Here is a 23,199-nt window from a genome sequence, read left to right as displayed (position 1 = left end):
GCCACGCTGAGGGAAGGGCGGGAGGACTTCCAGCAGCTTCTAGAAGGTAGGGAGGGATGGCGCGCATGCGCGTTACTACCCTCCCCGTGCAGGGGCGCGGTCGCTGCGGGGGGCTCGGTGCTGCCGCCGGCTTCCTACACACCGGGTGGTGTTTGTGAGAGCTCGGGATAACCTCGGGGCGGCCGAGGAGCGGGAGGATAACCCTGAGCTGCCGCCGGGCAGGCGGTATCACACGCCTCTCGGCGCCGCCCGTGCCCGGCTCTGTAACGGCAGACCTGCAGCCTGCAATAACTAGTTTTGAGCTTAACAGCGGCTCTGTTAAAGAGGTTTTCCGGGTGAGCGAGGACTTGCCTGCTTTACCCTGTGAGACGGGACTGACATCGAGCACTCCCCCAGACCTCGCACGCGGCTACCCCGCCCGCAGCGTGGGAGCCGCCCCTTCCCCACCGCCACGCGGTCGGTGCTTCCGCGTGATATCTTCACCTCTGGGCGGAAGGCCTCTCGGGGCTGGCTTCCGGAGGAAGCACCCGCCTCGCCAAGATGGCGGCGCCCAGGTGTCCGTGAGCAGGGGTGAGGTGACTGCCGCCCAGGGCCGCGGCGGGCAGCGGCTCCCTATGGCGCTGAGCGGCCGCCGCGCACTGCTGCTGGCGGCCGGCAGGCTCCAGACACGCGGGGCGGGTAAGCCCAGCCCCTCGGCGGCTCGCCGTGCCGGCCTTTCCCGAGGTGAGCTCCCGCAGGGTGACCCGCTGGCCGTTGGCTTGGTGGGACTGCCGCCGCGCCCAGGGCCCGGTCAGCGCCGGGCTCCCGCCGGCGGCGGCCGCTTGGGCTGCCCTGGGGTGGGGGCGCCGCAGAGGCGGGCGAACTGATGAGGGTTCAAGCCGCGTGAGAGGCTCCCGCTGCCTCTCTGGACCCAAACGTTGTGTGGCTGAATGATCTTGCAAGCCTAACTGCAGACTCGTGTGTGCTAGCATAATTAGCGGCGATTGGCCTGACAGGATCGAGGGGTTTTGACTTGTTATTTGGTACCGTGGTCATCGGTTCCTTCTGTAGTTCACTTTCACTATTTGCAAAGGCTTTATCCTAGGGATCTTCTAGTCGTGCTTAAATGTATGTTGTATGCATAGGTCTTGAACCACAAATAAAATTGAATGTACTTTTCACTTTTAGTTTACAGTCCATCTCATAAATTTGAGAAACAGGTTGACCTTTGGTAATCCATCTATTCTGTGTTTTTAAAAAAAAGACAATTTTGTCCTGCTGACTTTTACAGACTGTATCATTCTGTATTGTAGTTGTTCTGCTGCCTGTGCTTTTTTCTTTTTTTACCCTGTGAGCTTTTATTTCCTGCTTTCCCTTAAGGTCTTTGTTTTGCATCAACTACAACCAGTCTCAAAACTGAGACTGAAGTGGACACAAGTGAAAATGAGGTTGTTGCCCCAGACTTCACTAACAGGAATCCTCGGAACTTGGAGCAGCTAGCCCTGGCTAGGAAGGAGCGTGGCTGGAAGACAACATGGCCAAAGCGTGAATTCTGGCATAGGTGAGTCAGAAATGAAGACCACAAAAAAAAATTGAAAAATCCACCAGGTGGTACTTCTAAAAAATGCACTTTTTGGATCGCCCCCTTAGCTGTTCTTAATTAACAGGTATCTCCTGTGTTCAGAGAATAGTAGGCTAGCGTCACATGAAAGTTAGCGTATGCGCAGATGATCTCTCCGTCTTTTGCTAAGCTAGCAGTAATATTGCTTAAGCCACTGCTATTTAACTTAGGATTCTCCTTGTCACGTGCTGACTATGCGTTGTTTTATTTGACACACTGTAACAGTGTTGTCCAAAAAGCGGATTCATCGCCTGGTGTGCAATGAGTCAATAATCACATACTCAGGAGAGATACTGCAAATTTATTTCAGGGGTGGCAAGCCTGGGTGCTCAGTGGTTTTCCATGAATCAAGTACACCGAAGCTGGATACCTCATTATATTTATACAATAAGTCCACACATATTCTGCTTATCTAATACCTATTCATTCTAATCTACACAGGTAGCTTAATGCCATTAAGTCACTCCTCTTGGCTCCGCTTCAGATTCTTCTGCTCATGCCTTCCTGTCTTTGGGGGTCTTGGTGGTCTTTACAGATGAAGTACCCTGACCCTTTTTAACCATATGTGGTCGAATGTTACACAAGGACAATTTAAGGCTATTTTCTCTTGCCAACTTTCTGTAATTTCTTCTAAAAGGAATGCTTGTTCTTGATTAAATGGATAATCACTGATGGCCAAGATAACCCGTCCCTAAGCTTCGGCTAAATATTAAAGGAGTCTAGATTCACACTAATTAAACATATACAATTCCTGTTCTTTCCAAGAAGAGGTTATTCTCTTACAATAGTCTGGGGTTTGTTTTGATTTTGGTTGGGTGTTTTTATTTTTGGGTTTTTTTGTTTGTTCATTTGGGTTTTTTTGTTTTAGTTTGTTGGGGGCGTGTGTGTGTTGGGGTTTTTTTAAGAAAATGCTGATTGGTTTCTCTCTGGAAAATAAGTTCACTTTAAGCTGGGGATTCAAAATCATTATTCTGTTCTGGAGGGGAGAACCATGCCCAGTTTGTTCATACCTAGAGATCTGATATTGTCTCAGTGCAATAGAAAATACTTGCTGCAAATCCTTTGTGGTGTGTGTCATGGCTTATGAAGTACTGCCTGACCACTTGCCGATCCTGACAAGCTGTTACCACCTGCGTAAGCAGAAGCCTTTAAAAGACTGCATAGCAAACCTAAAGTGACATTTCAGCTGGAGCAGTTCCCCTGATCCAGTTCATAAGCACGCGTACCACACTGTGCAGGTGTACAGCGCTTGGTCTGGAGCGAGAGTTGGTGTGAGGCAGCGCAGGACTGTGACCTGCCTGACAGGTGGAAAGTTGCTCTTGGAATTTCACTCTGTTGAAGTGGTAAAATGAGTCCTAGTTTATGTCCTAATAAAGTAAGCAAAAACCTAGATAAGATAATGAAAGCAATATAAAGAAATAACTTAATACTTCATACCAATTGTATTTAATAATCATATTAATAGTTCCAGTACATTGTTTTACTTAGTGAGTGACTTTATGGAATTTTATGTGCTTTATATTATAAAATGCATTGAAGCATTTGAATGTGTTCTCTTTTCACATCTGGAAAAGACAGCGCAATCCCATGTGATTTCTTTCGTTCACTCAGATTACGGCTTGAGCGGACACAGCATTATGTAGAAGCCTTCGTTGAGCGCTGTAACGGGGATGTTGTGGTATCTGCCTCTACCCGAGAGTGGGCCATAAAAAGACACCTTTACAGTCCTAAGGGAGTAACAGCATGCAAAAACCTTGGCCGTGTAATGGCGCAGCGCTGTTTGGAAGCGGGGATCAACTTTGTGAACTTTAAAGCTGTTATCCCCTGGGAATATCGTTGCGACTCGGCAAGTATCCATTTCCGGACACTCATTTGACCTTTTCCCCTTTTTAAGCATTAATTTTACACCTCTTCACCATTAGTTTTATGTGGCTTGACAATTCCTTCTTGCAATGCTCAAAAGGGTAACCGTGACAAGCTGCAGTTCCTGGCATTATGTTTCAGTGAGGCTCTTAACTTCCCCTCTCCACGTAACGTGCCCAATGATATGTTGGTGCTCATGGCTTTTCTTTGTACTTACTTGGGTCTCTCTGTCTTTTAAACAAGATTCAGGAATTTGAGAAAGCTATGGAGGAGGGTGGTGTTGTTCTGCGTGAGCCACGAAGAATCTATCAGTAAAATGGAGACTGTTGGGAGAACTTCCCAAGGAACAGCAATCACTTCTTCAGATGTGTATACTGGCACAGCGAAGGTCCAGAGCTGGAAAAAGTTGGAACATGGCATCTAATAATAAAATATTTTTGAATGCATGGAAGTGTGTCATGTTCTTGATTCTAAAATCATCAACACCCTTCTTTAAAGGCTACAATAAACTGTCATAGTTCAGCCTGATGGGCTAACAATTTACTTCAGAAGTCAATAATTTTAAAGTCTGTTTAATTTTTTATTTGGTTTTGTGTTCGTTCTAACCTGAACTCTCTGAAATGCTTGATCCACGTACAGAGCTGGTCTAACTGAGCAAAATGCAGTTGTTATGTGAATGTTTAGAACTGTAATGAAGTTATGTGCTAAACTTGGTAAAAAGATTAAATTCCCCTAACTTGTCATAGAATGTCCTGAGTTGGAAGGGACCTGCAAGGATCATTGAGTCCAGCTCCTGTCCCTGCACACACAACCCCCAATTCACACCATATCTCTGAGGGCACTGTCCAAGTGCTTCTTGAATACTGTCAGGCTTGGTGCCGTGACTGCCTCCCTGGGGAGCCTGTTCCAGTGCTCTACCACCCTCTGGATGAAGAACCTTTTCCTAATACCCAACCTAAACCTCCCCTGGCACATCTTTCTGCCATTCCCTCGGGTCCTGTCATTGGTCACCAGGGAGAAGAGATCAGCACCTGCCCCTCCTCCAACCTTTGTGAGGAAGCTGCAGACCACGATGAGGTCTCCCCTCAGTTTCCTCTTCTCCAGGCTGAACAAACCAAGTGACTTTAGGTGCTCCTCATACAGTTTCTCCTCTAAACTCTTCACTTTATGGCCCTCATCTGGCTACTCTCTAGTAGCTTATATCAATGTACTGTGGTGCCCAAAACTCCACATAGTACTCAAGGTGTGGCTGAGCCAGTGAAGAGTGTAGGGCAGGACAATCACCTCATCTTTGCAGCTTTCTTGCAACCCTTAGATTGTCACTACTTAAACCTCACAGGTCTAGGAGTGAAGCTGCACAAATGCCAGATGTAGGGAGCAAGAAGCCTGTTTCCCTCTTCCAGTGTCTGCTTGGCTGTAGACCAATGCCGTCAACACGTCTTCCTGATGGATTGGCAGAGCTTCGGAGCACACCCAGGCTCTGTAATCCTGCAGGGTGGCCCCCAGGTTGGGAGAGGCCAGCTCCACCAGTGCAGCTCCTGCCCCCGCAACCCATGGGTGCGCCCTCTGCCACGGGCTCCGGGAGAGCGAAGCCAACGCCAGGCTGCGGCCCAGGGCTCCACAGCATGAGACCAGCCCGTTCTGCTGCGCGGCTCAATCCTTAGCATTCAACTGACACCACTCCAAATTCTACTGAATTTTTACCCAGTAATCGCTGCTGTTTCATAATATTTAATAACTTGCAGATCACACCAGCCCGCGTGTGATCTTTACTTCCAGAAAACAGACGACCTTTACATCCAGAAGATGCGCAACAGGAGCCGCCTCTGTGCGAGCCAAGGCCCTGCGCCGCGGTCCTCGGCCTTTCACCTGTCGAGTCTAAAGCCCCGCCCCGTCCCTGCAGGCTGCCGACCCCCCGCGCCGCTCCCGCACCACCCCCCGCCCCGCCTCGCCGCCCTCTCCCGTTTTCCCCCTCTGGGAGCGGGGTAGGAGCCGCCCCCGCCGGGGCGGGGGCACAGCCGCGGCGGGCCGCGGGAGTGGGGAGGCCCACCATGGAGGTCGGGGCAGCGAACTTCCAGTGGCGGCTGCCGCGCCTGCGGGGCCGCCTCCGCCGCGCCGCCTTCTTGGGTGAGCAGCGGGGCGCGGGGGGGCCCTGCCGGCCGCTGGCGGGACCCCGGCCTCCGCCCGCCCGCCCGCTGAGGGGGGCGAGGTGGGCACTGAGGTGTTTTAACGTAGGCAGCGGAGGGTGGAAAGCAGCGGCCGCCCGGGCGGGCTGGGGTTGGGGATGTCATTTACGGGGGGGGGGGCGGGCGGACGGACGGACGACACGACACGCAACGTGCCCCAAGGGGCGAGGCTCCCCCCTCCCGGGGCGTGGGGGGGTGTCCACTCCTCGTCCTGCCCCGGGATGAGGAAGCAGGAGTCTTCGCTCCCACCGCAGTCAGTTGCCTTTCCTCGTCACCTTGCTGCCGGGGGTTTGACGCGGGTTTCGGTGAAGAGAGGTGTTTCAGAGAGCTTTGTCCTGATGGTGGTGAAATGCACGCTACATATTTCAGGTTTGGTTTTTTTTTGTGTGTGTGTGTGTTCTTTCCACCTCAACAGCCCTTGATATGGAGTTTACTGGCTTACACTCAACTTTCCCACAAAATAACGAGCCCAGGTAAAGCTGTCGGACTTGAAAGGCGAGGGAGACTTGCTGCTCTAGCTCTGCGAGAGCAACCCGTGCATTGCAAGGCTCCGCTACCCTTCCCACAATGCTGGTTTTGTCCGTAGCCTGTTTGATTCCCCCGCGGAGCGGTACCTGAAGGCCAGGCAGAGCGTTCAGCGCTTCACTGTGACTCAGCTTGGTGAGTGCTGTTCTGACGCAGAAAATAATCTCCAGAGATCGTGGTGGTAACAGGCCTTTTGCTCTTAAGATTTGCGCTGGGGCATTAGTGATGGAGTGCCTGTTTCCCATTCAGGGAATCCCCACGTTCCTTATCTAACTTTCACAGTATCTGTAGACATCCAGCTAACTGTTGCCATTTCTCTTGCAGGGCTGGCAATATTCTCAAATGAAAATTCAAACAAGTAAGTAAACAAAAAAGAGCAGTCTTCTGTTTATAATGAAGACAGTGCAGTTGAGCTTTTATGCAGAATTCTCATGGGAGGAGTTACTTCTTGTAATTATCTTCTAGAGAGATGTTTCTTTTCGTTGTAGGTATGTGGTGCATGTGTACAATTTTTTTCTCTTTCCCTCGACATTGGGAGTTACGGATGTCGAATTCACCCTCTCTGCGTCTAGCATTCAGTTCCTGTCTCATTATGGCTTTGACTATAACAAGGTATGTCATCTCTCTGCCAGAAATCTAGAACAGAGGAAGTCTGTGCAATTACAGGAGAAATTAGGATTACTATCTCTAAATGCTGCATTTCTGGGGTAAAGAGCATCTTGCTAAAGTATGAATGCATCCATGAGTTTCATTGTCAACAGGGAAAGTGGTTGCTGGTTTTTCTGAACTGCCGTAAAGGCAATAACCAAATCTTTGTCAGCCTAAGACAGATTTCCCCTCCTCAAAAAAAAAGAAAACCTATCTCTGGTGAGCTGAGGAGTTACTAAACAGACCCCAGTGGGAGTCTTTACTAGCCATGAAGGTGAGGAAGTCTCAGTTTACCTGCATCTTATGTGTGGCCACATTTCCCACAAAATTCAGACTATGTCATCACGTAAGAGCACTGTTTAGCCTTTTTGGACGGGAAGCATTGTGGTGTCTTGACTCCTTAAGTATCTCATTAAAGGAAAGCTAAAAGCAGAACAAAAAAAAAATTACAGTTGGCAAAAATCCTTTTCTTTCCTCCATACATAAACACATCTTCCTTTATGTATGAATGCATCTTGGTTAAACTACAGTTTGTATTTTTGAAAAGGATATTCTGAGAATGAGGAACACCAGCATCTTCCAAGCATATGCTGGTTTTGGACCTGGCTAATCTGCTGTTCTCTAATTTGCTGCAAGAAAGTCCAGGGCCGAGTAACCAACCTGCCATTTTTTTGCCCCTCAGTTCCTCAAGGATGGAATCCCGTACATGAATGAGGTACAGGAGAAGATCCTTAGCCAGCATCTCTTAGCGGGTAGCTGGAAAGTCAGCAGGTGAGTGCTAATCAGAGAAGTGGATGCTTAGTACTGACTGTATTGACAGCTTACCTTCACTCAGCTCACATTTTGTAGGCATTTTAAAGCCTATTGGTCTGAATGCCTCACCGCCAGCTGATCCAGCATGCTGTGGTCTGTCTGAAGGAAGACTGCGATCACAGGATAGAATCTGGAGAGTTGGGTGAATGTTGGGAAGCGATGCTTTTGCATTCCCACAGCAAGGCACAAGGCTCCATCTGTAAAGAACTTTTCCTCACACTCTGCCTCTTTCCCTCTGATCCTGCTTTAGTGTTCTGGACAGGGATGTGCTGAAGAAGGCTATTGATGAAGTGACCTGTTGGATAGCTGCAGCAGAGGAAGAGGAGACTATGATTCTGCAGGATCTGAGTGGTATGAAACAGGCTGCCTCCCTTAGGCACCTGTGGGCTCTGGCTTCATTACTCCTCCTGAACCTCTGGGGCTGCTGCTGTCCTTTGCTGCCTGTTCTGTTAAACCCCTCTGTTGAGGGTGAAAGCATCTGTGCCCGGCTCTTTGTCCCTGCCTGCACCTCAGTTCCTGTCACGCATTCATCTCTGGATCTGCTTTACTGCTCCGTTCGGGTGGTGGGTCTTTCTGTAGTGGAAGTGGATGTCTACGTGCTTGGAGCATGCTTTGTGGTAACCGAGTTCCATTTTGTGCTGCTGCTTCAGAGCAGCAACTGGAGAATTTGTAGTCGCTCTGGATCACGACAACTGTTGACTTGTTTTAAATCCTGGGTGATCTGGTTTTTGTTTTTTCTCCCCTTGGAGAAGGGAAGGGCAGGTCACCTTCCACAGTTTATTCCTTCTTATGTGGAGCAACAAGGAGCCCCATGGAGACACGCACATATGCCAGTGGGGATAAACAGGCCACTTACCACCTGCGTTAGCTTTTGGGAGCACTATAGCAGAGCTGAGGAATTTCTGTTTTGTTTTGGAAGAGTTGAGGGACAGGCAATTATAGCAGAGAATAGCTTGTATGTTTGCTCACAGAAAACTAATCTTAACCCTCTAGGTCAGGGAATAAAATGCAGAAACGGTTAGGAAGGACAGAAAGTATTTAAGGCTTTGTCTGTTGATGCTTTTTTGCAGGGTGTGGAATACAGAGGGTGGGGAGTGCACTGTGTTTTGTATCTGCTACATCAGCTGTAGTAGATATGATACTGGTACTTTAATAGGGTCTGGCAATGGTGAGCGCCTGTGACAAGACAGACATTTACTTAAGTAAGCAATAATACTTATTAAGGTAGGTTTTTTTTTCATGGTGTTCAGAAGGGGAGACTGGGTTAGTTCCTTAGCTGTGGGGGAGAATGTACTGGTACCTCTTATCTGTGCTTTGCTTATGGGTGTGTTGCTCTGAAACCTTCCAAAACCACAGACAGGTTTGGGTTTGTTTTTTTTTTAAAGAGTAGTAGCCTTCCTCCCTCTTCAGTTAGCCTTTTCCTTTCCTCTGTGGCCTCACAAAAGCTTATTTGCCTGAAATTCGCACTGTGACCTTTTTTTTTGTTTGTTTGGTTAGTTGGTTGGGATTTTTTTCCTTGTCATCATTTCTGGTAATATACCAAGATCATACATTCAGGAGTATTTTCTGTACACTGGGGGAAAATCATCTGGACAGTCTCTCTGTCTAGAAAAATGTGTCTTCCTAAATAGGATTGTCTGCACCTCTGAAGTTTCTACTCTTATTTTTTTGGTCACCTTAGGCTATCAGATGTTTGAAGTTCAGCTGGTTCTGAGACAGGCTCTCCAAAATGTTTGGACACAGCCTCTTGGAGATAAGAAGGTGAGATGGAAACATGGACCTTTTGAAAACAGGGTTTCTATCCAGACAGGTAGGACTGGCATTCTTCCAGGGACTCTGAAATGTTGTTTGTACTTTTAATGATAGGGGAGGAGAAGATAATGATAACGGAAGTGTTGATTGTGGGATCCCAAGAAAAGGGATCCAGAAAACTGAGTAACTTTGGTGTCTGTTTGTCCTGTAGCTGCAAAATACCTTGACATGGAAGTGCTTGTCCTTGGGGCACTTCTGGAGGGACCCTCTCTGTCTTCAGACTTTCTTAGATCTCTCCTTCAATACTTCCACAAGAATGTACAGGTTTTAGCCCTTTTTTTGTGTGGTTTTCCTTTGCTGACTTTTGCCATGTAGTTGCTTTGAAGACTTTTACTCTGTCTGTTATATGGCTTGCAGTTTTGCTATTTGCTCTTGATATTTTATGTATGATGCCATAGTTTCTGAACTAAACCTATGGCTGTGGTCTTCTCAAAACATGAGTACAATACCAGTCAGTTGCTTAGAAGTAGATTACAGAAGTCTCTTTTTTGCATTAGTACTATTTTGGTCTGATAACCAGTGTCAACAGAGTGTGGGAGGCTGAGATACCAAATGACTGTTCTTTCAGGTAATGGTGAAAAAAGTGAGTCCGCAGCATCGTCAGCTCCTGGAGAACTCTCCTTCTGACTGCTGCCAGAAAGAGTTCATTCTCCTGTCTGCCCGGGGCTTCACCAACCTCTTCCAGACACTTGTTAAAGCCAAGAAGGTAAAATGCCTCATCCCTACTCTAATTTTTTTCTCTCTCTTTGATTTGCTAAACTGGATGTAGAGGGATGATAAAAGATAAAGTAGTAGTTTGTATTAAATGACTCAACTCATTCAGCGTGATCATCCTGTTTAGTTGTCAGTAAAACTGAGATGAATTCTTAGATTGCAGTCATGGTTAGGAAAAATGAGTGTTATACATTATATCTTCTTACTGATCAGGTCCTGCTCCCAAAGGATGCTCAGAATTATGGATCCAAGCACTAGATTTCCCTGTGTTACTTTTCTATTACTCCTGCAAACCAAGTGCAGCCAGGGGAGAGGGAGCCAGGACCCGTTTTGCAGCGTTTCTTCAGTCACTTGAGAAAACGCAGGAGTCTGCAATGTTGAAAATCCTTGTCTTACGCAGCATGAGTCACCATCTAAGAAAGTTGAACAGATTCTTGCCTTTTGGGCCAGTTATACTTTTCAGCATGTGACAGACCAGTTTATTAGACCATGTGTATCTGTCTGATTATGTGTGGGAATTCTGATGTCCTGTATGCAGATTATTGAATGAATTTCAGCTTCAGGTGATGTGATGCGCAGGCAAAGGCTGTTCCTCCCCTTGTGAATGAGCCTATAAATCTGATCACTGGAAGATTTTACTGGTGTTCAGCTGGACTGAGAATCCACCTAGCTCCTTAGGTCCACTCAAACTAGAATGCTGGTGAAAAAAATACCCTCCTCAGAGCATCCACGAGTCTGATTTCCTGAATGCAGTAGTCCTGTGAGTCTTGCAGCCTGAATGACTTTTGGGTGAGCGTGTGTGGATGCTGGCCACCAAAGGAAAGGATTACAGCTGTTGAGCATTCCTAAAATTGGTTATCTCTGAGCTCTCTTCAAAAATATGCTTCAGTGGGTTGTTGTGTTTATGTTCTTCCCATAGCCCCTGGTGGGACACAACATGCTTATGGACCTTATGCATCTTCACGACAAGTTCTACCAGCCCCTTCCAGGTAATGCTGTACATAGCTGCTGTCCCCAGGCTGTTGCCTTTGCTGTGGGGATGGGACAGTAAACGCAGTGGTCATTCGCTGCCCTGGCTGTCCACAGTACTTAGCAAGCAGCAGTGCTAGTTGCCTCTTCTGAGCTCGAACTGCTGGAGCAGTTCATCGTTCCTCTGACCTCACCTCTCTTTCTTATTGATTCAAAATACCCCTAGTTTTTCCTCAGTTTTACAGTGCCTTTCTCCACATGTGTTCTGCTTTCAGAAAGCTATGAAGAGTTTAAAAGGAACATTCACAACCTGTTCCCTGTCCTCATAGACACCAAGACTGTAACAAAATCCATCTGGAAGGTGAGATGCAAAGGTCTCTCTGGAGTTAAAGCTTGTCTTTCACCCAAAAGAGACTGTATTGTTCTGCAGTGCCCTGTGGTTACAGAACTGTCACCAGTTCTCAGTGCTGCCCTGAGACATTCTGTTTTTAAACCTCATTTAATGAATCGGCAGTACCAGTAAATGAGCTCACTTACCACGAGGTCTAGCTTGGTTGCTTTTCTAACATGTATTTCTTTTGTAGCAATGTCCGTTTCCACGAGTATCTAATCTTTTGGAGGTGTATGCGGTTTTGTGCAGGTAAGTGGAGGGTGAAAAAACCGTCAGCAATCCCTTTGTTTTCTTGGGAAAGATATTTCAAAGTCAGTCATTTCATATGTTAATACTTTCCCTCCTCCCAAATGCTTTTCAGCTGCTTTATTATATTTCTCAAATTAAGAGCAAAAGATTTGCTCATCTTTCTTATAAAATAGTTGTACAGTAAATTGTTTGTTCTAAGTCACATCTCATATTGTACCACCATTACGTCATTGGTCACAAGTTTGGCTTGCAGACAGCCTTACATACAACTTGAGTTGTGTGTTGCTTATATTGTATTATGAAATGAGTGAGTTTCAGTTCTCGGTGAAAATACAGTCTAATTTCAAATGCCAGCTCCCAAGGAAGAGCTGCACTGAGCCGAAAGCAGTAACTAAATATAGTGTTCAAATGGAGCACATGAGCAGATAAATCTCATGAGTTTAGCCATGATGTGGTAGAAAAGTTCTCTTTTTTACACTTCGTTTGTGAATAAACTGTTTTCATGTCAATTTTGCTAAGAAAAGGAAAACTTCACCTCTTTCCCCTCACCCCCTACTCCCAAGAGGAGATGCAAAATTAATGCTTATGAAAACAATACTGGGATTCTGGGGTTTTGTTTGTTTTAGCAATTCCAGACTGCAGATTCTCACAAGTTTTTATGCTTGTTTGGTCATTCTTTTATTTCAGTCATTCCATGAGTATCTGTTTATTAATCTGTCCTCCAGATTTCCCCATCCAAATAGAACCATCAAAGTTAACCCCTTTACTTGGAGTTTTCAATTTTTAATTTTAGTTCTGTTTGCTCTAACTGCATACAAAAAGTGTAGACTTGCTGCTTAGAAGGCTTGACTGAGGGAAGAGACTGAGGAATATTTAGGAGTTAGTTTTCAGGAAGAAGACCGGTAGATATTATTCAGCTGAGTATCAGCCTTTTCATAGAATACTACCAAAGTTCCTTTTAAAGTCTTAAGTAGCTTTTTCTGAAATGAAGCCACGGTTCACTAGAAAAGAGTATCTTGTCTCTAACGTAACGAGACAAGACAAAAACCTTACAGATCCACTTCTCTTCAGCAGCAACCTAAATCCCAAAGATCCAACGTGCCCAGTGATAGATCTTGCAAGTGACTGCTCAAGATACGGTATGTTCCGAAGCAAATCTTCAAAGTCAGGTAGCTAAAAAGGGGTTTGTTTTACCCTGTGGATGTCCACACGCAAAGCATGAGTGAGTGCCAGTGGCTCTACTGAACTTTTGCACAGAGCTGCCGACACACATTTTTGTCCAGAGCCTCGGCTCCCAAAATGTCATGTGTTCTGCGTGTCTCTGGTAGCTGCTGAGGGTAACGCCAGGCAGGTTTGCATCGTGCTGCTAGCACAAATGGCATTTACACTAAGTTGGCTGAACTGAGCCCCACTTGGGGCTGTGAAGAGTTGGTAGCCCTAGGAAGGGGCAAGGGGAGGTGGGCAGCAGCAGTTCTAGAAGGGAAAATAGTGGGAGCTAATGGAAGGGAGGTCCCAGAAAGTATCAGGAGCTTGGCGGCTCGTGTGCAAGGTTACTGGTGCTGCGTGTGCAGGAGGTTGTGTTCAGGAGATGGTGTGATACTGGCTTCAAGGCAGACATTTCCTGGCTTCTCCTGGCAGCGTGGTGTCCTGCAGCGCAGGGCCTCCTGTGTTTTGAAATGGTTCCCATACCATCAATAATGTATGCAACACAGTTTGGGTTAGATCTTCATGAATGTTAAAATTTGTCATGTGCATCTTGCTAAGCCATTCATGTAACTGCTGCCTTTTTGTTGGTATAATTTTAAAATGCACATAAAGCATAGACTTTCTATGGGGTGTAAAGGTTTTAGGGTGAGGAAGGAAACAGAGCTGAGGGTGGGGGGGGAAAACCTCAAGACAGAACAGTGGATCTTATGAGTGTTAGGATTCTGCAGAGGAGCAGTTTCCACAGCATGCTAAAGGTGTTTACTCCTTTTTGATTTTGTTGGACATAGCTGAGAAGAAATCTCCTCACGAGGCAGGCTATGATGCATTTCTCTGTGGTTCAGGTAAAATGCTTCTTAAACACTTCTTCAGAGTTTGTGTTGGGACTTGGCAATTCCTTTCCTGCTCTGCAGCTCTATCTGATGCTACAAAATACTTGTTTATATACAGTCTGTTGCTCTTAGTAACTTAGTTGTACTTTTAAGTTTTTGCTTTCCATTTGTTTAGTTACATTTCTTTAGCTTTGTTCTAATGCCACCTCATTATTCCTCCTTCTAGTTCTTCTGAGGTCAGCTCATTTGCTACTGTGCAGATCCACAGAGTGAGTGATGTTTAAATGTTTACTGAAAATTGCATTACATGGATGGGTCCTATGGAAAACAGTCGTCAGTTTGCTCTGGCTGACTTTTTGTTTTGCAGACAGGCCTTCCTTTTGCATAAGAGAAAGTGTTACTGGAAATGTCACTGTTCTAATTAGATTATTATTTTAAACATCTGAAAGTAGTTGCTTTATGTCAAAGCTGACATTTTAAAAATGAAATCAGGGGCCATGCAATGGTTCAGAGGTTGGGAAATGGCATTGTGACTACTTCATCCTTGAACGAGCTCTTTCAAGTTCAGTTCACTTGGGTAAGGGTCAAATCATTTTCCATTAGTTTCCATTTTTGAAATCTGTGTGATTCAGTGCCTTCAGTTAAGTTCCTAAGAGGCAACTGTCCAAATCCCTTCCCTTTGCTTGCAGCTTTTCAACTTCTGTAGAAGATACCATGATCTGAAATACCTATTTTGTCACTAGTTAAAGAGCTTCTCCAGGAGCTCTGTGCTCCAGAGACACTGTGAGCAGTGTAGCACCGGAGAAACAACTTTGTTCCATTTTGTTTTCTGATGTAGTGATGCAGTGGAGGCTGATCCTTCTTTCTCTCACTATCTCACCGTGTTAGCCGTGTATCTGAACAAAGTGAATGTCATCCGAGGTGGTGTTTCAAGCATTGTGCGTATGAATTGCAGGTCTATGACCAGTTTGTGGGGTGCGTAGGTCAGTAGCCTAGTTGATGGCTTCATTAGAGGAGAAAGATCCACCAGTGGCTGGGCCCACCTTGGCAGAAGTTGCTGTCATACAAATGACACAACTGACCTTTCAAAATGGTGAATGAGTTGGATTTCTACTTTGCCAAATGTTTTAATATTGTTATCCTGTAAGATGGCATTAGTCCGTTTGCGTTGCTCTAATTCTCTCTGCTCTGCAAGGGAGCTTGCTGTTTCTCTCGTGTTCTCCCCATGGTAATCGTGACAGTTTGCTTTTATGACTCATGTTTAGAAGAATCTTGAGACAAAAGAGAAGTAATTTTACACCAACAGCTGTGTTGTACAGCCTGTCTTACTTATGTGTCACATTTTGCATATTTTCTGATTATATTAGTGCTTCTCTAGTATTTCTGAACTCGGGTATCTCTCAGTTACTGTATATTTTCCAGAATTTTTCTGGGGAAGATGTTCCCTGCCAACATCCCCCTCTCTTGGTTGTCCATGTCCGAGGCTGGCCAGGGCTGAATGAAAGGCAGATTTACCAAGAATTTAAAGCTCTTTGTCGCTTTGATGTCAGATGGCTTTCAAAGAACCAGTTCATTCTGCTCTCCAATAAATTTAATCAGTAAGTGACTGGAAAGTCTTAATATTTTTGTCCCTTGATCCGCTTTGATCCAAGTCTTCATCGCACGCTCCCTGCACTGTGGCAACTCTGAGAGATTCCTGTCCTGAGCTGTAGGATGCTGTAAGCACCCTGTAAGCGGCGGCTCATGGCATGTGCTTTCATTGCAGCGTCAGGCGCGTTCTGCGAGACTATAGGCACCACCCTCACCTGCGGGTTTCCGTCTACCGCCACTGGAGGCACTCTCCACGCGTGAACTGCCTGCTGCAGTGAGTCAGGGAAATCACGGGAACGGGGAGGGGGAAAGGCATTCCTTGCAGGGTGCCTAGCCCCGTCACAGCAGCAGTCTGCCGCTCTTTTACAATGTCCTTCTGCCAGCCCTTCAGGAGAACAAGGGGTTCAGAAGCAGGTTTGTTTGCTGGCTGCTGGGTGGCTACTTGTGAGCTTTCAGCCCTGGGCGACTGGACTTGAACGCTGGAATGTTACCCCAGGGACAGCACAAGGCTATGTATGTGCTATCATAAAAGACAGAGGGTTATCTTAATGAGCTGTACTGCTAGCTGTAGTAAACTTGAGGAGAGAGAGGCAGAGTCTCTCAGGCATGGGATGGATGTGTTTTTTCCTACATTTCTCCAGCAGAGTCGGAAGCTCGGTAGTAGGAGAGAATTCCAGGTTCAAAATGCACCCCTTTTGTGAGGTGGTGACAGCGATGCTGATAAAGGGTGAATTTCTGGCCTGACACAGTTTGGAAAAGGATCTCAGTGCTTAATAAGAACAAGATTAAGCCCTAAATATAAGTAGCCTGACAGCATTTTATTATTATTGCCCTTTAGAGTCTCTGGTATTGTGGCACTGTGGTCTCTCTTGGCCTTTGTACTTGGAGGAGCTCCTTGCTGTTCATTCTGAAGCACTGCCTTACAGATGAGCGAAGAGAAACACCAGGCTTGTGTTTGTCTGTGTTTTGGTTTATTTCATTTCGTTCAATAAACTGTGACAAAAAAAAAAAAAGCTATGAATAGTGGTTTTAATTGCTTTCTTGGAAATGTGTCTTTAAAGAGGTTGTGTTGGTTTCCAATTTCTGGTATTTTGTAATCTCTTCAAGGCATAGTCCACTCCTGAAGAGGAAGAGATGGTTCTTACGATGCCTAATTTACTTTGATCCTCTGTTGGTTCTTCTCAGCTATTCATAATGCCAGTTTATTCACAGTGCTTGTGCTGCTGCATAAAACACATTTCGGATGAAGTTTGGGACGTTATGAAATGAAAGAGGTTATTTTTAGCTTCAGTTGTAAAGCAGGGGAAATGTCACTGTTTACCAAATGAAAATGGGCCAAGTTGATGGAGAAACCACTCCTGCTGCTCATGAAGGATTCTGGGGAATAGTAAATACTTTGCAGTGCTGTCAGTGTCACGCAGTGGTATTTTCGGTGGCAGTGGGGCTGAGGGTAGACACAGATAAGTGGACATTTATCAGCTTCCAATTTCTAGCATATGCACAGGTCAGGTGAGCTGGCACACATTTCTGTTTGCTTCTAGTGCACAGCATGTGAGCAGTCTTTTATCCTAAAATATAACGAGGCATTCTTTGTTGATCAGTTTCTCTGATACAGCTGGAGTATTTGTCAGTCCAGGGACCGTGGTCTTCAAAAATTTTTTCTTACTAATTTCCTTTTCTTCTTAAAAACTACCTGCTGATCCATGGTTTCCAAACAATGGTCCCTAGATTTCATTAGTCAGATCTAATTGGATGGGGCCTGTGATCATCTAATATGTAGATTCTGCCTTTAATTGGCTCTAAAATGGGAGCTGCTGCAGGGGACTTTAGGGCAGCAGCACGGTATTGTGCCGTGCCTGAAGACCACGTGCTCTCTGCTGCTAACGGTTTGCTGCTTTGCTGCTCTTCAAGAAAAAAGAGCAGTGCATCTTCAGATGTGGTTCTCGAGTTCTGCAGGGCTTGTGGTTTACAGCTCTTATTTCATAAGCCAGCTCTGGGCCAGACAAGTAACTGACTTCTTCATGACCTTTTTTTTTTTTAACCCCTTCAGTGACAGGGCTGACTGTCACAACCTTCCTTCGAATACCAGTGTGAGTATCTCCCTGTTTATTCTGTAATGGTTTTTTATCTTTCAGCATCATTAGACACCTGCCTTGTGTCAAGGAGAGCACAGGCTTTGTGTGTTGTGTAGATCTGGGAAAGTTTTCACTGGGTGTTACATGCAGTAGCATGTATTTTCCCACAAAAACAGTCTTGGCTTATGATCTGGGAAACATAATGCCCCTGTTCTCTGGGGTCTGGATTCAGCTAGCTACTTACATGTGGGAGATGCAGCCTCACTTGCATCTGATCTTTACAATCTGAGGATCATGAAGATATAGATGCCATTACCTTTGAGAAGCACAGCAGTTCTAAGGGACATGCACTTTGAAAGAACAAAGAAATTGTCTTTTAAATTTTGGACCCTTCCTCCCATTTTCTTTTCCAAGTGGCACACAGACAAATAACGAATTAGTTCCCTGCAGTACTGTTCTCTTTCTTGGTTCGCCCTCTAGAGAAACGCACTTCCCTGTGGAAGAAAGCAGAGATCCTTTCAAACCTTTTTGAGAAATAGCCCATAGGCCTGGCCATGCCTTCTCCCTTTCCAAGGTACAGGCATCCCTCATGTAGCAACACAGGGTAGTGAATCAAGAGATTTGGCTTTCCTGCATTAGAGCTGGAAGAAGTTATAAATAACAATTGCTGTAGATCTACTAGATATCCCTATTATAAATCAGCTGAGTTTATGTGCAGAGTAAATACACAAAGAAGAATTGAGTGGGTTGGGTATGTTCTGATCTCCCTCCTAGGGGAAGATTTACAGAAACAAGTTGCCTGTCTGTAATAACCTAGGGTCACTCACTGCTCAGAGCCTTTTAAAGACATCAATCAGATGTACTAGCAGTCAATTCCCATGAAATGGGTTAGCTGGGGGCTAGTCTAACAAATCAGAGCAGCAACTTTTAGCTGTGGGAACAGACTTAAAAGTTTTTCTGAGTGGCTGTAGATCAAGGCAAAATCTCTCTGAACATGCCAATCCAGCCATTCCGACCTCAGCTGTTGCTTTTGCTCCACACTAAGGGATTTTTATTAACTGAAGTTGGAAGTATCAAAAGTAGTTCAGGTTACGCCTGTTCTTGCATGTCTTCCGCAAGGAGCGGGGGGGTACTTTTGATTCTTCTGAAGCCAATTCAAGGTGGTGCAACCTGCCTTGTAACTCTGGCTCTAACAAGGTGCATGTCAAAGTTGCTGAGTGGCTCTGAGGGCTGGCAACTCATACAATCAAACCTGCCTCCCTAAGACAGTGGTAAACAGCAAAGTCCTTAGCAGCAATTACAGCACACCTGCTTCTCAGCACTATGAGAAACTTGTACTTCAGCTGTAAGGCTAGAAAGGGTAATTCCAACTCAGTGAAACAAGACGTTGAGAGTTCAAGTTGTGAAGGTGTGCATTTAAAGTATAGCCCTGCAAATGGAGCATTGCAGATCAGAATATATCTATTTCCAAGAACGATTTGATTTTTGATACATTGACTTTTTTTTCCATGTTCAAGATCAAATATGTGGTTTTTGAGATAACATCTCAAAAAGAAGCCTCTCAGGGCATCTCCTGTTGCTGAACACCCAGAGTGGAAGTCTTGCAATGGAGGAGCTCAGCACTGTCTCACATTAAAAGAAATACCGTCACACCAGACTGTTCTTGAGAAATTATTTTTTCAGTCATTAACTTTGGGGGGGAAAGAAAAAAACCACAAAACACTGTTCAGTTATGCCCAGGGATACATACATGGAAAAGGCAAAACCATCTCTAACTGTTCCTTAAAACATTGTTCTTACTGCTCATGGTGACACGCCAGGTAGACACTGGCATTGGAGGAAAGGAGGATTTACCTTTCTTAAAAGTCAAGGTATTCTCTTTATATAGATGAGAATTTTATATATTCCTATGTTTTCTATTGGTGTGAATCTACGATTCTTCTTAATATTATGCATTCATTCAAAATACATCATAGCTGAAACCCTCGGTGCATCTTGAAATGGTGAGGTTGCAAATGCTGAAGTGAAACAGCCCGGTGCTAAGTGCCGGCATTGCTCACCCCCTTGATGCAGGGTAGCCTAACAAGCATGAATGGCTTGGCTCTATCGCAGCACTGCAGCTGGGTCAGAGCTTTGTGTGCTGATGAAGCGACTGAGGAAATTTCCATATGCCTTAGACATGGGAAAACCCTGCTGTACAACTGCTCCGTTAACACGTTTTTGTGGTGTTCTCCCTATGCAGCAGCAGATCTGACTTTTATTTTCTGGTCTTATCTCCCTTTTTCCTGTGGCTTTTCTCAACAGCCCTGCTCCACTGGTTGCTGTAGTCTCCACCACTGGAGAACCCCCCCTGCCCCAGAAGGCTAACTGAGGGGACAGCGCATAAAATGCTGTGGCTGTATTTCTTCCAACAACCTTATGCTTAAGGAAAGGGGTTGATTATACCCAGTCTGACACGAGTGATCCTCAGCAGGGGAGCATTGTGTCAGCCCAGTCCCCTCTGTAAGGAAGGCAGGTGTGTTAAGGAGATACAGACCAGTGATGATGGGGCGAGCACAGCTCTCTGTATCTCTTGGTTTCCTGGAGGAGCCCAAAAGCAACGGATTAGAGCTGCGCTGGAGGTGTGGTGTGACTAGTGGTGGGGGTGGCTGACAACTGAGATAGCTGGCTTGCAGAGCTGCTGCCAGGGCTAGCCCACGCATCTCCAGGAGCGCTGGTGGAGAGCTACCCGTGCGAGTTTATGTAAGCACTGTGTATTTTGTTACAAAGACTGTGGCTGAGCAGCAGGGAGGGAGGCAAGCTGCCTCCAGCCCTACCTGTACCCCCAGAGGCACGTGGAGCTCATGGGGTAGAAGATGGCTGAGGGTGGCTGCAGGTCACGGGCTGGGGCAGGCAGAAAGGGGAGGACCAGCACGGATGGAGACTGGAAGGAGAACATGTGCAGGCAGAGGTGACAGAAAGGAAGATTTTCTTCTGGAGGTTCCTGAGGAGGTGTGAGTTTAGCCCCAGTCAGCAACTAAGCTGCACCCAGCTGCTCGCTTATTCCCCTATAGTGGTATGGGGGAGAGAATCAGAAGAATAAATGTGAAGAAACTTGTGGATTGAGATAAAGACAGTTTAATAGGGAAAGCAAAAGCCACGCACACAAGCAAAACAAAACAAGGAATTTGTTCACTCCTTCCCATGGGCAGGCAGGTGTTAGGCCATCTCCAGGAAAGCAGGGCTCCATCACACGTAACAGTTACTTGGGAAGACAAATGCCATAACTCTGAACACCGCCCCTTCCTTTTTCTTGCCCCAGCTCTATATGCTGAGCATCATGTCACGTGGTGTGGAATATCCCTTTGGTCAGTTGGGGTCAGCTGTCCCAGCTGTGTCCCCTCCCAGCTCCTTGTGCACCCGGCAGAGCATGGGAGGCTGAAAAAGTCCTTGACTAGTGTAAGCGCTACTTAGCAACAACTAAACCATCTCCGCATTATCAACACTGTTTTTAGCACAAATCCAAACCATAGCCCCATACTAGCTACTATGAAGAAAATTAACTCTATCCCAGCTGAAACCAGGACAGCTGCAAGGCAGGAGGCCATGAAAAGTGGAGGAGAGTCATACTGCCAGGATGCATGGGGGAACGAGGGACAGTTTGTGCCCAGTGTCTCACCCAGCTCATATATGTTTTCTCTTGCTGCAGAAACTACCTTGTTCAGGTTTGTGGTTTTAACCAGTTTTAACAAAACCAGTACTTCAGGTAGTGTGTGAGCACCTTCTGGCTCACCTTCAGGCAGAGAGCACAGGGCAGTCCCAGCTCTGAGGGGTACCCAGGCCAGGGTTGCTCACTTTTAAGCACAGGCACTGTATGCAGAAGCGCTCCTGCCTGACATTCAGATCTCTGCCCTACAGCTTGGGCAGGGGAATGAGACCTGGATCCTCAGTGTGGGGGGATTCAAAAGTGCCTTTCCCATCAGCATCCTAACAAGCAGGCAAGTAGTCGAATCCTCTTGCAACTTCTCCCCAGCTAGGTCAGCACGTAGAGATGAACGATGGATGTTTCACCAAAGGCAAGATGAAGATGGGACCCCTGCGCTGCCCCCTCCCCGTGTAGGACAGCCAAGGGCCCCCTCCAGATACAGCAGTGATTGACACTGGTTTTCCTCTTTGTGGAGCAAGTGTGCTAACGCATAGACCTATACAAGACCTTCTGCAGCCAAGCTTCGAAAGAAAATGGCAACAGCAAGTCTGATGGCAAAGAACCTAATGCCAGTGCTCTAAGTTAGGCTTGCTTTTAAAATACCTATGAGATGGAAATCTGCAAGAGGTAACAGTTATGATGCAGGAGAAACCTTGCTGCATGCTGCCATGCATTCTGCCATGGTTTCCTGGCAGAAACATGTCCAGTTAAAAAGAAGAAAAAAATATGACTATTTAAAACATGAAAATGGGTTATTTGCCACAACCCAGGCACACATAGATTGAGGAAATCCAAAAGTCGTTCTAAGTCTGGACCTGGTCCAACCCACTGACCACCTTGGAGTTCACCTGGGTTTCTAAGCAGTGGAAGAATAATCAGCAATCCTCATTCTGTATTTTGAAGAAATACAACCTATTTTATTTGTCCCATAAAACTTGGCACTAGTGATCGGACAGAGCTGTGGCACGTTCTGAGCTTACTCTAAAAGATGCTGCTAGAAATTTCTGCTTTGCCTCTGGCTTTTGATTACCAAAGGTCATGCTGTCTGTAATTTCTCATTGTTTAACAAGCTGCTTGCTTACAAGTGCAGCCAGTGTAACCAAAACAGGCAGTCATTCACTCACCCCCTGGACCTCATCTGTCCTCTGCGTGAAACACGTACAACAGACTTTGTCATTCCTACATAAAAATGAGGATTTCCAAACCCACAGGCTCCCACAGCTGCCTACAGTGCTCAAAACTTGCCCCCTCCCCTGGGATGTGGGACTCAAGCAGCTTGATGTAATTGTTCCGTAGGGCTGCTGGGTCATGGGAACCGATGCCACAGGAGACACGCTGGGCTCCCAGGCCTCTCCTGCAGTCCTGCAGCCTCCAGCAGCTGGGCAGCCTCCAGGGGATGGGCAGGGGCTGGCTGCTCGGTGAGCGGTGGCTGGGGGCTGTCTGTAGCCAGAGGCATCCCTGTGGAAGGGGGGTGCTCTTGCTCCACAGCTTGCATTGATGAATATCCTACATGTATCCTAACTTAGCGCAAGGGAAAAGCATGGTGATGGGGGACAGAAACGCAGTCAGAGCTCCTCCTAACTCCATAGGCACCTGTCACCATCTTTAGACTCCCAAATACTGGTAGAGTCTAGCTGGCACCTCTGATTCCATCTTCACCTGTGTGCTTCCAGTGGTGTTACTGCTGGAGGAGGTACCTGGAGGAACAAATTGTGCCTGTTGGTAGCTGATGGCCAACAGTGGGGTCACATTAAGCAGGAGGCAGGGCTGCTGCTGCACAAAGCACTGCTCCATCCTCCCCCTGCAGGCATTTCCCAAGGAGGATATGCTTGCCTGTCAGCTATTTTTATTAGTATTTGTGCTAGAGCAGTGGTCATGAACTCCTGGCACATGTGCCAGGATTAACAGCCTGACTGCTGACAAGGCAAGAGTACAAGAGAACCCTGGTCCCACCCTTTCTTCCAAACTGTTGGCCCCATCAGGTCCGGGGTTCAGCAAGTGCAGGAGAGAGACAGGCTTTGCCTCTCCTCAGTGAGGGAGAGG

General features: G+C 46.4%; 2 protein-coding genes across 5 annotated transcripts; both read left to right on the top strand.

Annotated features, from left to right (window-relative positions):
* Positions 1–394: 394 nt before the first annotated feature.
* MRPL18 (mitochondrial ribosomal protein L18) lies at positions 395–3,909 on the top strand. Its single transcript, XM_064446965.1, has 4 exons — positions 395–723; positions 1,360–1,540; positions 3,212–3,446; positions 3,707–3,909. Exons 1-4 carry the CDS (start codon positions 615–617, stop codon positions 3,776–3,778), a joined length of 597 nt encoding a protein of 198 aa, XP_064303035.1. The 5' UTR covers positions 395–614; the 3' UTR covers positions 3,779–3,909.
* Positions 3,910–5,442: 1,533 nt separating this feature from the next.
* Positions 5,443–16,414, top strand: PNLDC1 (PARN like ribonuclease domain containing exonuclease 1). Of its 4 annotated transcripts, none has more exons than XM_064446958.1 (20): positions 5,443–5,590; positions 6,065–6,122; positions 6,236–6,309; positions 6,499–6,532; positions 6,663–6,786; positions 7,505–7,593; positions 7,886–7,986; positions 9,317–9,445; positions 9,599–9,711; positions 10,016–10,153; positions 11,081–11,150; positions 11,406–11,491; positions 11,715–11,770; positions 12,845–12,909; positions 13,765–13,818; positions 14,033–14,075; positions 14,645–14,744; positions 15,229–15,404; positions 15,572–15,670; positions 16,235–16,414. In XM_064446958.1, exons 1-20 carry the CDS (start codon positions 5,515–5,517, stop codon positions 16,305–16,307), a joined length of 1,758 nt encoding a protein of 585 aa, XP_064303028.1. In that variant the 5' UTR covers positions 5,443–5,514; the 3' UTR covers positions 16,308–16,414. The 4 variants fall into 4 exon arrangements, with proteins under 4 accessions (XP_064303028.1, XP_064303027.1, XP_064303029.1 ...); XM_064446957.1 differs by having other exon boundaries at positions 12,842–12,909; XM_064446959.1 differs by lacking the exon at positions 9,599–9,711 and having other exon boundaries at positions 9,317–9,396; positions 12,842–12,909.
* The last annotated feature ends 6,785 nt before the right edge of the window (positions 16,415–23,199 follow it).

This window comes from Phalacrocorax carbo, chromosome 3 (assembly GCF_963921805.1).
Source record: "Phalacrocorax carbo chromosome 3, bPhaCar2.1, whole genome shotgun sequence".
Classification (NCBI taxonomy): domain Eukaryota; kingdom Metazoa; phylum Chordata; class Aves; order Suliformes; family Phalacrocoracidae; genus Phalacrocorax; species Phalacrocorax carbo.
Note: the sequence above shows the minus strand (reverse complement) of the source record. Positions and strands in the feature narration are given on the sequence as shown.